The sequence below is a fragment of the Pseudochaenichthys georgianus genome, chromosome 17, assembly GCF_902827115.2.
Source record: "Pseudochaenichthys georgianus chromosome 17, fPseGeo1.2, whole genome shotgun sequence".
NCBI classification, from domain to species: Eukaryota; Metazoa; Chordata; class Actinopteri; order Perciformes; family Channichthyidae; genus Pseudochaenichthys; species Pseudochaenichthys georgianus.
The window spans coordinates 29,037,726-29,053,950 of NC_047519.1; the positions used below are offsets into that span (position 1 = coordinate 29,037,726).

General features: G+C 44.9%; 1 protein-coding gene across 6 annotated transcripts in view; it reads left to right on the top strand.

The window, feature by feature from the left end:
- The window catches only part of mib1 (MIB E3 ubiquitin protein ligase 1), a 52,919-nt gene extending 37,697 nt beyond the window's left edge, over positions 1 to 15,222 (top strand). Inside the window, exons 13-22 of one of the 6 annotated variants that reach the window (XM_071206286.1) lie at positions 4,845 to 4,977; positions 5,953 to 6,039; positions 6,504 to 6,662; positions 8,095 to 8,276; positions 9,192 to 9,381; positions 9,475 to 9,553; positions 9,647 to 9,856; positions 11,318 to 11,389; positions 12,260 to 12,360; positions 13,063 to 15,222. In XM_071206286.1, coding sequence (XP_071062387.1) covers positions 4,845 to 4,977; positions 5,953 to 6,039; positions 6,504 to 6,662; positions 8,095 to 8,276; positions 9,192 to 9,381; positions 9,475 to 9,553; positions 9,647 to 9,856; positions 11,318 to 11,389; positions 12,260 to 12,360; positions 13,063 to 13,203 — 1,354 coding nt within the window. In that variant the 3' untranslated portion in view covers positions 13,204 to 15,222. The other 5 variants (XM_071206284.1, XM_071206285.1, XM_034104550.2 and 2 more) reach the window with 5 other exon arrangements.
- Positions 15,223 to 16,225: the final 1,003 nt, after the last annotated feature.

Consider the following 16,225-nt stretch of genomic DNA (forward strand, 5'->3'; position numbering starts at 1 on the left):
TAAAAGCATGCTCACTCAGGGGCCTCAGGTACAGGCAGGCAGGGGAAGGTCACATTGTAGGGGAAATTATTCTCTTCACGGCATGGTAATGAAAGGATTTTTTTTTTTTTATTGAGCGGAGCCAGCTAGGTTCTCGTCCTCGGCTCTCTGCTGCACTGCTGGCCCGGACACTATGTTTATTTACACCGTCCACAGCAGGGCGGCCAGCAGCCGCGGGACGGCCCTGACAAAGTGAGCTGGTAACTAATTGCCTGTTGGGGTAGAGTAATGGCCAGGAATCCGAAAATCAATCGGGTATTATTGTTTAGATTATACGCTTCTTAAATTATTTGGCATGTCCAGTATCTGCTGTGTTTTGAGAGTTAATTGGAATTGACCTTTTTCGTGTTAAAGTAATGCCCGTAAATAAACAATATGTAAACAATATGTAAGCCAGCAATCACATTCAAAGCAATCTGTTTGAAACAGTTTTATGTCTCTAACCCTCCCAGCTGTCTCCAACTAAAGGACTCTGTGCCTTCCAAAACCTTTCAGACAAGATGAACAGTGCCTCGCTGGCTGCCCACAGTGAAAAGGGGGAAGGGGGGGGGTTCCAGTTAGAGTTGGTGGGTTGCTTTTGTGAATGATTTGTTAGGAACAGGGCTCCCTATTTTAAAAGGACCTGAAAGCATCGATCCTGTCCCCGATGAGCTGACGCCTCGTGCATCGCCTGAAGTCGTCTCGTCTTGAAAGGCTGTTTAAGAACTCTGCATCAGGGACAAATCTTATCGTGTTGGGAAGGGAATATATAGATATAGGTAGTAAGGTTAGGCATTTAAAGCTATTTCTGACACAAAATGTTCGACCAAAAGCGAACTCACCAGCTTTCTTCCAAAGCCTCACGCAGCGTCCACACGGCGGCGTGCGTTGAAGCTTGCCGGTGGGCGTTTCTGAAGCTCGACCAGCAACCAATCACATGAAGCTCCCGCCCCGGACACACAAGCACATGGTTTGATTGGCTAGAGCTTGTACTGGCATATGATTTGATTGCTTCCGTCGAAGCTTCAAAAGTAGAACATTGCTCTACTTTTGACGCGAGCAAAGGAACCACAATGCAGTTCGGCAAAGCTTGACGTCACCCCATTCAAAGTGAATGGGCAGAAGCGTTGAAGCTTCAACGCACGCCGCCGTGTGGACGGCCCGTTCCACCATATCAGATAGCGTTCATCTGCAAAGTGAATTTGCTCATGTCCCACAATTTAAGGACTGGTTGGTTTTATCTTATTATTTAAATGCTTTTTCCAAAGGTCCAAAAAGTGGTACGTACAAAATGTATCTTCACCTGCTGCGTATTTGTACTTTAAAGCCCTGGTAAAAGTGTGAGGGTTGACCTTGAGTTGGGATTGATTTCCAAGGTCTTGTAACTAATGTATTCGGGTATGGAATATTGAACTGGTCTGATGTGTGTGTTTGACCATATGAGCCTTTTCAAAGATGCAAGACGGACCATTTTCATCATCAGCCTTATAAAGCACTTTATTTTCCCAATTGAAGGTGGAGCCTTTTTGGTGACTCATTTCCAATGCAGAATCCCTTGCTTGAGCTTGAAGCCTTCGTTCAAGGAGGCGGTATGCCAAACACGTCTCCTACATCGGAGTGACCATATGTTTGTGCACAGCCATTAATCTCAGGCTGGATGTTGACTGTTCCCGTTTTGCCCTTTCCTACCCAACTTATTATCCCGCGACTCTCACTTCCTGTTGTAATAACGGCTGCTGACCACCACACAGATGGCTGTCAGCCAGGCGAGGGCAGCAGAAGGGACCTGTCGACCCCTACGCCCACACGACTTCACCATCACACACTTCCTCTGTCTTCCACACAATGACAAACGTCAACACACACAGAGCTGAGGGCGCCAGGGAGCGTCCTGTTCAATGACAAATTGCAGCCCAAGACAACAGGCCCCGGTGTAGCACTCCTGAGGGACTCTTGAGATCTCTCACAGGGTGACCCAGTTCCATCACGTCTCCCCTTCTACCTCTCTCCTCTATAGCCGCACGTCCTCCTGCATTCATACAGACCATTGCATTGGTGTTATCGTTGAGTTGCAATAAGGAGATCCCCTCTTCACCTCTCGTTGCAGTGTCTAAATGTTCACTCCCGGGTCAGTGTCTTCTGCCGAGTGAAAGGTTTGCAGCGGACTATTTCTATCTCCCACTCTACAAGCTGCATTAAGAGCCAACATGCAGTTTCTCTCATTCCCCCCTCGGTCACTGTTAACATCACTTACCGAAGAGATTAGAAGAAAAACAAGGATCTATTTCTTGGTTCCTTAATTCACTCTTTTGTTCTGCCTTAACAGCAAATAGCTTAACTGCAATGCAGCAGTACCAGTATTGGGCATTAATATTAATGTCCGCCCATTTCGCCCAGCGTGGCAGGGAGCCTGTCAATCAAGACTTTTATTGAAGGGGCTCCTTACTACAGCAACACCTGCCCAGCGCTCAAGTGCCTGCTTCTGACACCAGAAGGCGCCACTGAGCACCTGGCGTGTTGCAGGCATGCATTTATTGGCCAGTTGTTCAACATATAGGAGATATTTCCAGCCAATCCGGATTGGACAACTCTTATACATTGCACCAATTGGAGCAAGAAATAGGAAACAAAAAGAACAAAGGCTTTATGTGGGACAATTGCCCTTGATTCTAATGGATACTGTTGGAGTGAAGAAAGAACTGCATTCTTGTACTGTCTATCAAAACGCTGAGCGAGTGCTGCTGTGTTGAACCACTGGGGATAAGTGTAATGTTGTAGCTTCAGGCAGGAGTCTGATGTGGCAAGGTCTTTTGTTGAATCATTTGCTTGTTTAAGTCTCAACTCCTACCCGGTGGGAGAGCCACTGAGGAAATGACTCAGAAGTCCCCCCGAGATGTAACATGTACAGTACGAACGCAAATAGTTATTTTCCGTAACAAAGGCGACACATTATGAATGTGAGATTAGGCAGAAAGGGTGCGGTTGCTATCACATTTAAGCAGTGCTCCTCTGCATTAAGTGGTTGAAGATGGCTGCAAGCAATGCAGGTGTGTGTGTGTGCGTGTGTGTTCGTAAGCCTGAGAGGTAGAGCGAGAGAGCGAGGGAGCCTGGGATCAGTGTGCTGCGCTGTTCATCACTGCAGCAGTACACCATGCTGGATCTCTGTCCGTGCAGAGGTGCTGACTGCCTGCCCCCCCCCCCCCCCGCCTCTCCGACCCTCTTTTCTGCTTCCTCAAGAGAGTGTGCTGATGATGCTCTCTTTCATTACCCCAGGAGGAGGGAGACGAGCTGTAGGTTTAGCAAAGACCCGCAGGGAACCAGCCATCCTGATTACCTCCGTTCTGAATGCCTGCCAGCATGTTGGTTTGCATCTCTTTCTTTTCTCCGTCTTAATAGTTCACCGTTTCCATTGATTCTGCTGGCTGTGGCCTTCGTGCTCCGTGCTGGAGCCCATGTCCTCCCTGTGCTGTCTCGGTCCACACTTACCTCACTCGTGTGTGGGTTAATGCTCCAGTGCTCGCATGGGGGCGGTTCAGCCGTATCAAAGTTAGAGTAGAAGCGGCTGCCTCCTCCTTTTGTCGCAGTTCAAAGATATGCCCTGCATGATTATTCAGGGTTACTCAAGGTCAGGAGCGTGCCCTCCAGCGATGCTGCTCAGATGCTTATTGAAGGTACATTGTGTGCCTCGCTTCAGAAGAGGGTTCAGGGACACGGCTTGTTTTATATTCCACGGCATCTGCACAAATTGAAGAGTTGTGTTTGCAGGCTTTGCTTCTCATCACATATCCCCGACTGACGCACCCGGTACGCTAAATTACAGATGCATCTCATTTCAGTATTCTCATGTGCCATATGCCTGGATGTGTGCCCAGGGGCTAACGCAAAAAGAGTAGGAAGAGATGGGGGGAAATAATTAGTTTAGTTCAAACGCTGAACCCAAGCTAGCAGGAAAAAGGGTGTTACCTCACATCTATTTATATCTAATTGCAACAGTATTACATAAAACCAATCTCGTGGAGTGTGTCTTTATTTCTCCCCTGCTTATTCATTGTGTTGTGGGAGTCGTGGAAACATTAAGATGTTTTTAATAGTAAAACATACGTGTATTCGTCAATGACGCTGTGAGAGGTGACGGCCGCCCTCTCTCATCCTCCACAGTAGTCTTAGCAGCCACTTCTCTCCGTGGCACACATCCTCTAAATGACCTTCAGTGGCACAGAACTGCCTGGCTCTTTTCTCCACACCAGGCGACTTCTGATCAACAGCACTGTTAAAACAATGGATTTCTTTCTCTCACCCTTCCCACCCTGCCCGGTTCTCCCCGGGAGGATACCTGAGTGAATGCCGCTAAATCTCGTGTAATTACCATCCTGCCTCCCTACGATAGGCGCGTCGGTGCATCAGCGAGGTAAAAGAGGCTTCGGTCCTTAACGGAGGAGATGGTCGGGGGACGGCTTCTCTGAAAGAACACGTTGCTCGTGTACCGCTCAAAGCTTGATGTAAATAACACTCTGCTTGGGAAAGCAGCTCCTCCCTAAGTTGATTTAGTATTCTTGTCCCCATGTGTGAAAATGGGATATGCTCTGCTGTAAAAGAAAGTGTCGGAATATGCTGCGTATCAGCAGTACCGACACTGCGATGCGTTTGCGTTTGGCCCCCAGCTGTCTTACATTGCACGAGACATTCAGTCACAGATTCATTTTGACAGTTTGCATCACACGCGACCAAATTGACTGCACTTTCTGTACCAGCTGATTCTGTCATGCTTCTCAGCTCAGCCACTTCACACGCTCACTTTGTTCCCTGTCTCCGTGTCTCCTCCACAGTGCCATGCGCGTGCTGCTATCTAAACTGCCACGGCCTTGGATCGTAGACGAGAAGAAGGACGACGGTTACACTGCACTGCACCTGGCTGCCCTCAACAACCACGTGGAGGTGGCTGAGCTGTTGGTGCACCAGGTAACGGCCCAGACACAGATGTATTAAAGCTTTGTAATGCATGCTGAACACTGACGACAGATGCAGTTATTTACCCTATAAGAGACTATTTTTCTTTGCGTCTATCAGCCCAAAGCATATCCTGCATTAGCTCAGCCCGCACTCCCTGACTGCAGAACATTAAGAGCAGCTTCCACTGCACTCCCTGCAGCCAGCAAGCTGTAGACCAATTTAAACTGCTAGAAGTGCCATTTCTTTTTATTGAATCCATACGGTTCACAGAGCCTCTAGGGGTGTTCTTTAGTGCTGTTGGGCCATCATGTCCTCCTCCTCCTGCAATCATAGGTTCGTGGTCTCTTCCCTTCTGAGATTGCAGGTTTAACTCTCCGAAGAGAGACACGAGTGTACGGCAAAGTCACCTGTCCAAGCGAGAACTGGGCTAATTAGGATATGGTGCAAGGCAGCAATGTTGCTGCAACATTCCAACGCATGAACGCTCGCCGTTCGAGCTTCCCTTCAGCAGGGGCGGCCTTTCTTCCCAGGTCCCTGCAATGGTCTAGAATGCAGTGACGGCTCAGCTTTCTATTCAGGCATTCCACCGCACCACACGGCGCACTGCAGATCCCTGCCAGCCAGCCAGTCTTATTACTCGGGGATTTCACACACTGCCTATCTTCCCTCCACATCTCCTCAGCCGAGGTGTTCGCAATTGGAAATGACAATCAAGTGCAGCGTTCTTGTCGAACACGTTTTGTATTCCTAGGCGGTGGGTGAGACTTTGTTGGTAGGCGGGGTTAAAGAGAGGAAGACTCTGTCGTGCTACATATTGTCAGCGTATGTTACAATCACGTTTGAACTGAAATATCGCCTCTCGCGTGTCTGCATTGATCACGTGCCTGTGTATGTGTGAGCACGTACATTAGTGTGATTCATTTTGTGGGTTGTTAACGTGTGCACATGTGTCTGTTTCCCTTCTCTCCTCTTCACACCTCCAAGGGAAGTGCCAGCTTAGACGTCCAGAACGTCAACCAGCAGACGGCGTTACACCTGGCAGTGGAGCGTCAACACACGCAGATAGTCCGGGTTAGTGGGGCCTTTTTCCCCCCCTCCTTTACCCCTCTCACTTTGACTCCCAACTGAAGATTCTGCCTCCAGTAACCCCTCCATCAGTCTCTGTGTGGACTACACACAAAGGGGAGCAGAACAACATCAGTGCAGTTCATGTTTAATTTACACTGGTGGATGTCCTGCAGTGGAATGAGCTGCTGCTTCAGATTGATGCTGTGTAAGGAAAACGCTGTCCGAGGCAGTGTCTTGGTTAGAGTCATTTGGCGTAGTATTGGATTGAGATTGCCACGTTGCCATCTTGTGGACTCGAGAAAAAATGCACTCCATAATTGGGTCCGCGAAACACTCAGGTAGTCCTAGGCTATCGGCAGCCTAATAAATCATTACTGTGGCATTTGCATTGTTGCATAAAATGAAAGTTGTTTTCCAGTTATTGCTGCGGTTCCCGTTTGTATTTATTGATGTGTTTTCCTTCACAGCTGCTGGTGCGTGCAGAGGCCAAGCTTGATGTGCAGGACAAGGACGGGGACACACCACTTCACGAGGCACTGCGTCACCACACGCTGTCCCAACTGCGGCAACTCCAAGATATGCAGGATGTCAGCAAAGTGGAGCCCTGGGAGCCTTCCAAGAACACAGTGCGTATACGTTCATTCTTACCCTCACTGTTCCTCCATGATCAGTCACTTACTCAAGTCAAGGTTCCTTTAGGTGTCATACGGCATCACAGCGCTAACATGCAATGGAACAGCCTTGTGTGCTGCGAGGAAGGAACAAACTGAAAACACTGGAGGTCATGGATTAAGCGCCTCGTTATCCAATAGGTTTACGTGATTCAGTTAACATTCCCAAACGCACTTGCCTAAGCAGGGCATGCACACTACTGCAGCATGTTGGAAGAGCTTTAGTCTACCTGCCATTGATGTATTGTCCTTAAATGCTTAAAATCTCATTCTATTACTATTCCTGTTGTTTCTTATTGAGGGTCCGACCAGAATACATCAGGCAGCACACTATGAAACGCCCTGGACAAGTCACAAGGGGTTTTCAAAGCTGAGCCACGTGCAAACATATTCACACCTAGGGACAGTTTATTTCTCCTTTCCACATTCCAGAATAATCCAACCTGCGATACGTCTTAGTTTTCATGATTGTAGGCGATTGCACTTAGGGTCGTCTTGGCAGCAGGACCTGTATGAGGATCAGCGAGTGTACCACTGCCTGATGTTTGAAAATGTATGACACATCACTCTTAAACGGCACCTCACTGTTCTTTAGTTCATCATTCAGGCAGCGGCGTGAAGCAGCCAACCAGCTCGCTGCAGCCTCTCGGCCGGCCGGAATGACTTTGTCTCCCTGTAGGGCCAGCAGGGCCGCGTCAGACCTGAACCGTGTTAACACCACATCACTAATCCCTACCGGGATGAGTTTCAGGCTACACACTTCCCTTACCTGTCACCTTCTGTCTGCCTCCCACTTCTTCCTCGTCTCCTCCTCCGCCTCCTCTCTCCTGTCCGCCTTCCTGCTCTCCCTGGTTCCCCGCGGAGGAGCGGAACAGACCGACAGCGGGCCTAATTGAGATATGTGCGCTTGGGTCAGCCTCCCATAGCTCTCTCCCTCTCCTTCAGGATGAGAATTGAATTAGCCGGCCCGATGGCTCCATCAGCAGGGATGTGAAAGCCACCGGTTGAAGACAATCAAACATGGAGGGCCCAAATTGCTGGAGAGAGAGAGATGGGTTTGAAGTTGAGACGAGGAGCTGGGAGTGGGAGGGAGAGGCGAGACAGTTAGTGGGATTTTGGGTGAGGGGATAACTCTGCCTGACAGCCATCTTAAGACATGTCTTTGATTAGCTCATTAGTGATGATCTGCTAGTACTTCGGCATGGTCCATCTGAATAATATTAATATCATATCTCCTCTTGCTCTGTAATAGTCTTAAAGGCTACAGTGGGAGGTAAAGACAAAACTGTGTACCCACTGGATTGAACTTAAGAAACAATATTTCACGTCACAAGTGCCCGAAGTTCCTCTGATGTATCTGTTTGTGTGTCTGTCTGTCTTTCTGCAGTTAATCATGGGCCTCGGCACCCAGGGGGCGGAGAAGAAGAGCGCAGCATCCATCGCCTGCTTCTTGGCAGCCAACGGAGCGGACCTGACCATTCGAAACAAGAAGGGCCAGTCCCCTCTGGACCTGTGTCCAGACCCCAGCCTCTGCAAAGCTCTGGCCAAATGTCACAAAGAGAAGAGCAGGTGAATATCCCTTAAAGCAATACTTTGACATTTTAGGAAATACACCTATTTGCTTTGTCGCCGGGAGTTATACGGGAAGATCGATAGCACTCTAATGTCTGTCTGATAAATATGAAGCTGGAGCCAGGAGACAGCCGGCTTAGCTGGAGGGGGAAAACGTTTTCTATTGTTGTACGTCGCTCTCAACAAAATGCAAAACATGTAAGATAAAGCCTTGTCTGTAGCTTAATAAGTGACCCACCCACCAGCATGTCTAAAGAGGGTGTTCATTATTGAATAAGGCTTTTACATGAGGAGTTAGATTACAAACCTAGATCAAGTTATTTATTTGTCCAAATAGGCCAAAAAACACATCATCAAACTAGCATGACTTTAATCAATCAGAAAACCTAAAAATAGATAATTTTATACAAATGTGTTTGGTGTTTTGAATTATATTCCTGCACCAACAGTACCGATACCACCTGACTGAGAAATAGGAAGAAGGGCCGTCTCAGAAAAATCAACTCTATTGATTTTCTTTCTTTGCAAAACATGTACAGTCGGGCCATGTTCTCTTCTCAGTGTCTATCTGTCTGCACCTATATCAGGGCAAAAATCATAATCTCCATTATTTGGGTCAATAATTGATATCACGATTATTAAAAACGATTATCCATTTACTTTGAAAACATCCATTTATAAAAAAAAAAAAAACGTGAACACTATGTTTCTAACAGTTGATTACCCTGAACTTTAAGTATAATTCAACTGAAAAAGCTACGTTTTAAAAAAAAAAGTTTTATTTTGATTATGTCTTTTTCATAATCGTTGCAAGCCAAAATCGTAATTGCAATTTAAAATACGATTAATTAAGCAGCCCTGACCTATATTATAATTTGCTCTCACACACTGTTTTCTTTCTCGATGTTCCAGTGGCCAGGTGGGCACCCGCAGCCCGTCTCAGAACAGCAACAACGAGACGCTGGACGAGTGTATGGTGTGTTCAGACCTTAAGAGAGACACTATCTTCGGGCCCTGTGGACACATCGCCACCTGCTCCCTTTGCTCACCTCGGGTTAAAAAGTGTCTTATCTGCAAGGATCAGGTCCAGTCAAGAACTAAGGTATCAGAAAGACTAGTACCAGTCCAGGGAAATGATTCACCAACTAGAGCAGACAACTTTTACCGCTTTTTTGGTGAATTTGTCCCTCCACAGATTGAGGAGTGCGTAGTCTGCTCTGACAAAAAAGCAGCCGTTTTGTTCCAGCCCTGCGGTCACATGTGCGCTTGTGAGAGTAAGTTCACCTCTGTCCTTTTAGCAGCTTCTGAACTAAAAAGTATCCTTGTAAAGAATGGACTTTGACTGTCTTTCTTTTTGGTTTCACCAGACTGTGCCAGCCTCATGAAGAAGTGCGTACAGTGCCGGGCTGTTGTAGAACTCCGCACCCCTTTCGTTATGTGCTGTGGTGGGAAAGGTATGGAGGATGATGCCGCTGATCATGATGATGATGATGATGATGATGATGATGATGATGATGATGATGATGATGATGATGAAAATGATGATGATGATGATGATGATGATGATGATGACATTAGTGAGTGAATCTTCCACACGTTCCCTTTTAATTCCCGTTTATTTTTCCTTCTTTCTTTTCTATTTTTCCACTTTTCCTTTGAAAGTGTCTGCTTTAGCCGTGTTTATCGTTTGCTTTGTCGCTAGCTTGCTTATGTATTTTATTCCTTTGTTTGCATCATTGATACATTGTTTTGTTTTGACTGTCGTAGACATGTTAGAAGTGTGTAAATTAAGTCATGTGTTTAATTTAGTTCATATTATTTTGCAAACTGTTAACCACTACTAGATCTTGCATGCTTTTAATCATTGTCTCCATTGTGATCATTTCATCTGTTCTAGCTTCTAGCCGGATACTGGCTGAAGTGGACAGTGGCTTCAAAGTGCTTGCCTGCCTTGTCTGAAATTGGCTTAATAGATCCTCCAAAAATCTGATTGTAATCTTTCTAAAAGTAAACACTAAATCTAGTTTAGCAGACCTGCACTAAATGACACAATAATCTCATAAAATACAGACAAGCTGATAACATTATTCTATTCCTGTAGCCTCTAAAAGTTTGACTAATCACTCTGCATTAAGTGGAATAACTTATGTGTAAGCATATGCTTACCTCTTGTACTCATAATGATATATATGAATATTAATAACCACTTGGATGTCCAAAAATACTGAATTATAATACCTCCCTTGCAGGTCATTTCAGTTTTGGAATGATACGCCTAAGCTATCTGTTATTCAGTTGCACACAAGCCAAAAACTGTCCACTGAGATGTAATGAAGTGTGTAAATGTATTTATGTTTTAGTTGAATCACTCCATGTTCCTGTCTCCAAGTTGAACAGTGTTTTATTGCCCACAACCTTCTTTTAGTGGTGCATCTCACCAGTGGGTAGTCCGTGTTTTCCACATGTGTATGTTGAGTTAAAAGGGAAACTGTTGTAAGTTCACTAACTTCATGTTTACCCGTGTATTCATTATTACACATTTCTCCATGTGTCCGCTTGTTGGCATGCAAATCTTTATTTGCAGTCTTGCAAAAGTGAATGCAGACCCCAACACGCATACACTCATGCAAGGGGCACATTGGTTGTTTATCTCCTCTCCCTTCATCCCAGTAACTCTGACCGTCGATGTCTGCTACAAAAGCAAATCTAGTGCACGGAAAATCATCTGCCACTTTGATTATTTTGACTCCCTACTTCTCTGACTTGATGTAGCGCAGGCATTCGACTCATGCTTTAGCATTGGCTGATGGCAGCAAGAGAAAGACCCACTTGCCGCTATGCTTTTAATATTGATTCTACATCAAAAGAGACTCTATTTCCCATTCTTTCCCTGATTACTGTTTCCGACTGCTAGCTTTCTCTTTGAATTCTTTCTTTGGACCTCCCTTTGAGGCCGTAGTGAGTAGTTTCAGTCCCTAGGCCAGCCGTTGAGCTGGTGAGGACAGCCCCGCTATAACTATGTGACTGGTTATTCCCAGCAGGGAGCACTAACAATATGGCAGGGGGATCGCAGGATATTGTCCAGCCCAACAATCTGGCTCTAAGTTGGTGTAAGTATACCTCTATGATTCCCTCCCTTTAGAGAGCACACACACACACACACACACACACACACACACACACACACACACACACACACACACACACACACACACACACACACACACACACACACACACACACACACACACACACACACACACACACACACACACACACACACACACTGACTGGATACTTTCCTAACCTTAACCATAACCAACACATGCCTAACCCTTAACCTTAACCTTACCCTAATCCTAAACCTAATCAAGTCTTCACCCTAACATTAATGATTCCCCTTATGGGGACCTCCAATTTGTCCCCATAAGGGAGGCGAGTCCCCACACGTGATTGTGTACACAGATTTAGGTCACACACACACACACACACACACACACACACACACACACACACACACACACACACACACACACACACACACACACACACACACACACACACACACACACACCCTCAAAAGTATAGTCTGTTTGTTTATCACATTGGTGCTGACAGTTCCTCAGCCCAGCTAATGTTGTGCTCTTATAATGTATTCAGGCACTTACACTCTCATGTCATTGTGGCTCCTACAATACTACGTTATCCTGAGCCAGTTTATATTTCAGATCATTATAAAGTATGCATTTCTGAATTAAAGTCCTTTATAAATGGAGTTTGATCTGCCTTCAAAGGTTGATTGACAGTTGTAACATTGTCAGTGTGGCTGCATTCCAGTTTTATTGACTATATAGTTTATCATTATGCAGAGATAACATTTGATGTGGCCTCAAGCGAAAGCTTCTTATTCGTTTAGTCTCTTGGCTGGTAACTGAATTCTGTTTCCCTCGACATGTTGCTGTGCGGTTGCCTCCAAGCAGCCAGCGGAAACATCCCCGCCTTGCAGAGAGACAAGGACAACACCAACATCAACGCAGACGTTCAGAAGCTACAGCAGCAGCTGCAAGACATCAAGGAGCAGGTAGGAGCTGGAGATCAGAGCGCGGCTAGTTAAAGCAACACGACTGACTATCATTTGCATCGTTAAATCTGAGACATTGAGTTGATTCTTTCATCATAAAAGAAGAAGATGGTAAAGAAGATGCCCGTTCAAATGTCCCAGTTTGTCTGCAGTTTGTATTAAACTTACAAATCTTCGTATTTAAGAAACTTTATCGGTTAAATCTAAATATTATTTTACCATAAAGAGAGTAAGATTTAATGGGGCTGAGTTCAAAATCACATACTTTTAACTTTTAGTACTTACTGCAGCTGCTTTTATGCATACAATTGGGATATACTTCTTCATAATAATAATAATGCACCTTGACCCTCTCGTTCATATGATTCCGTATTTTAGAATTTCCACGAGCTCTGATCAGCCTCTCTGCGGCTCAGTCGATGTGACTAGTTTCCTCTGAGCTGAGAATGTTGTATATTTTATAGCCAGTAAAGCATTCTGCAAAAAAAATGCATCGGATGCTGTAGAACGCCCTGGTATTTTTGGCATGCTGCATTTGACATATTGGGACGCACCCCAGCTGTGCCTGAACCATCAAGAGGGAGTAGAATAAGTAATGAAACCAATGTCTGCATCGTAAAGTTTGTTGTGTAGGGCTTGTCTCAGGTGGGTTTTTCTAAAAGCTAAAATGACTATCACAAACCACATGCTCTGTGATTGCAGACGATGTGTCCGGTGTGTCTGGACCGGCTGAAGAACATGATCTTCATGTGCGGCCACGGCACCTGCCAGCTGTGTGGGGACCGGATGAGCGAGTGCCCCATCTGCCGCAAGGCCATCGAGCGACGCATCCTTCTTTACTAGACCCCCTATCCCACCCCCCACAGACTTTTTTCTCTTCTCTTAAAGCTCACAGCGTCCATGCCAGTAAAGCCACAATCACACCAGCTGCTGCCGCTGCTCCACCATCCACACCGCACCGGGTCAGCCAGCTAAGGGCGTCCTCAAATGTCTTATTGGACACAGCAAATGCTCTCTTAATGGCTTGATTGTCTTCAGATGGAATTTCTGTTACAAGGAAAACAATTATGAATTGACTTACATCAGTTTTGCTGTTCTGTCGTGAGTCCGCACTGCAACAAGAAAGATGCTTGCTCTAGTTTTTTTCTATACCTACTTTTCCCCTTCTCGTTAAATGTCCCGTGTCATTTTCTCAGTTTTTACTTGATATGTGAAAGTCATTTTTCTCTCCCTAAGTCTACGGTGGCTTCTTTGGCCTCTTAGTCTTGGATATGAACTGTTTCTGGAACAGCTCTGAGCAAATTCACAAGTCGAGAAGAATTGATGCAGAGGTCGGCCTGTTACCTTTGATGTAAAGTTCTCACGCACCTGTCGCAGTCATTGCCAGCTGCAATCAAGTTTTATTGTATTTGTAAATCTTTATGCACGTGTATTGGTATCGGAAGCTCCAGATGTGGATTTTAAGTACTTAATTTTTCACGACAGTATGGCAAGTTGTTTTTACACATTACTGTTTGCTCAACTTTAAGGTTCAGTGAGTGTTTTCGCTTCATGTCTGTGTTCAGTTTGGCTGTTGTGACACGCTGTAGGCCGACTGTCCTTGCAGTTAAAGACCAGTCGTGACAGTTTTGCACAAGAAAAGCTGAGTCAGGGTAAAAGCTCTTGGCAGCACTGACTCTGGAGGTCCTCTTTTACTCGGTGTTAAAACACAGGTGGAGGTGTAGTAACTGCAAGGTAGCACACCACAGAGATGGCAGTAAACACACACACACACACTGAGCTTCTGTCCAGTGATCAGTCCCTGTTGTACATGTTTGTTGTACACACAGCTCAACCCGATGCAAACACTTCTCGAGAGTATCTTGTCACATCCTTGATGTTAAACTGTTAAGAGTTGGCGGTATTTTCTGACACAAAATGTACAATTCAACGAGCATTGCTAATTTACCATTGACGACTTTGCCATTTGCTTCCAAAAATCTTAAATAACTTGTATGGGGATAAGGTGCTCTTTATCTTGTATTATTTTTTTTATTTAAGTGTATTTCCTTTATTTCAAAATTGACATCTATTAAGCTAGAGAGTACAATCTATTAGAACACTAAGATGAAAATGTAGATTAAATTATTTTGTATTGCTGCCCAAAAAGATAGGATTCATAGGTTTCACTGCCTTCCTAATATGTAGCCTCAAAATCTCATTAACATTCTGCTTTGATATTAATGTTGAGACACGTTTGTGATGTTTTTCCGTTTGCTTTTTGTTGGCAATAGCTTTCTAGCAATCATCGGTAGAAGCATATTTCGCTAAAATAGGTCTGTAAGCCTAACGTGTTCTTTGTGAAACAGAAAAAAATACATTTTGTTGTCAAAAGTGTCAAGTATCTTTTCACCAATGTTTTATTTGGGAGGAAAGCTAATGATTTTTTAAAGACAGAACTTGCCGTACCTCTTTTAAAAGGCAGTTGCCCATGTGGAGACTCAGCAAGATAGCTAGCTTGCTCCGCTATGTGGGAATTTGCAAACCCATACAAGCATTTTTTTCTCCCTCTTTTACGACTGAAAGCTACTTTTGTGAGAACGGTTTTGATTCCTTTCATTTGTCATGATAACACTTTAAGCTAGAAGCACTAATACGCTTTATGGTAGTGTTTTCTTGTTATGGTTGTTATGAAAAAGCCTATTTTGTACTTTATTTTCAATACCTGTAACTGTCCAGTTGATTATGTATCAGTGTTTCCTTTGGCATGAATGTTTGACATATGCAGTACGACGTGTGTCATGGAAACCGTTCAGTCTGTATTGCTAATAAGTGCTTTTAAAAACAACCATATAGCTGAAATAAAGTTCTACATGAACCATGGGACATTAGAAGGGCTGTTTGTTTTTATAGCTTCTACCGCTTTGTTCATTTGCTTGTTTTTTCTGTTTTCTTTTCAAGTGGAGCTCAGATGTAGTTAGCCTTTTTATAAGCAGGAAATTAGCATTTTGTTGCTTTTCTCCTGCTGTGCAGTGTCTGCCTCACAGAGGAGACTGGGTGGCAGAGATGGGAGGTGTGAGGTAATTGAAAATGCTAACACCTAATGACTCAGCACCAGTGTGTGATGGGTCAGCTATGCTAATCAAAGAGGAGTAAACGAAAACCCCAGGAAAGATGAGAGACACCCAAATTGAGCGATGCATCTTCTCCAGTGAGCGGTGACATCTCCCCTCTCATTTTAAGAGATTATGACCAAAGGCCATTTATGTTCTCGCTCATTGACTAGTCCATTCATAACCTGGACATCTTTGGGCCGGCTCACATACAGCAGCAGTTTGCAGAAGCTCATAACAAGACATCCATCATGCTGTCACCCTCTCGCCCCGTCAATGCCTGCAGGGGAGACTCCGACACCTTTTGATTTCTTCTCGGATCTCTGCGACTTGGCATGAGGCAAAGACGATGGCTGTGGTCTGGTGTCATGTCTATGGTGTCATTTTAAAGTCAAGTACCTGTCCTTAGAACAATGGGTTTACCTGTTACAGTGATAGACAGTGACGTGAATCGCAGCCGCTGCTGGCTGCTTTGTGACCAAAAACAAATGTGGACAGGACGGCAGTCGCTTTAACATGTTTTCTCCTACAGCGGTTTTTCATTTCAAACGACAAATATTACTACAGCATCCAATGATATCAGTGTTTTTGGTTTGTTTGATTTAAGATTGCTAATGTTGACCAATTTGTGAATTATGTGTGATTTACTGTTTAAAATGTCCATGTTTTTGTTTAATAACTAAATCTATGTATATATAACAGACTTACTCACTACTTAACACTTAAAGGTGGGGTAGGTAAGTTTGAGAAACCGGCTCGAGATACACTTTGTT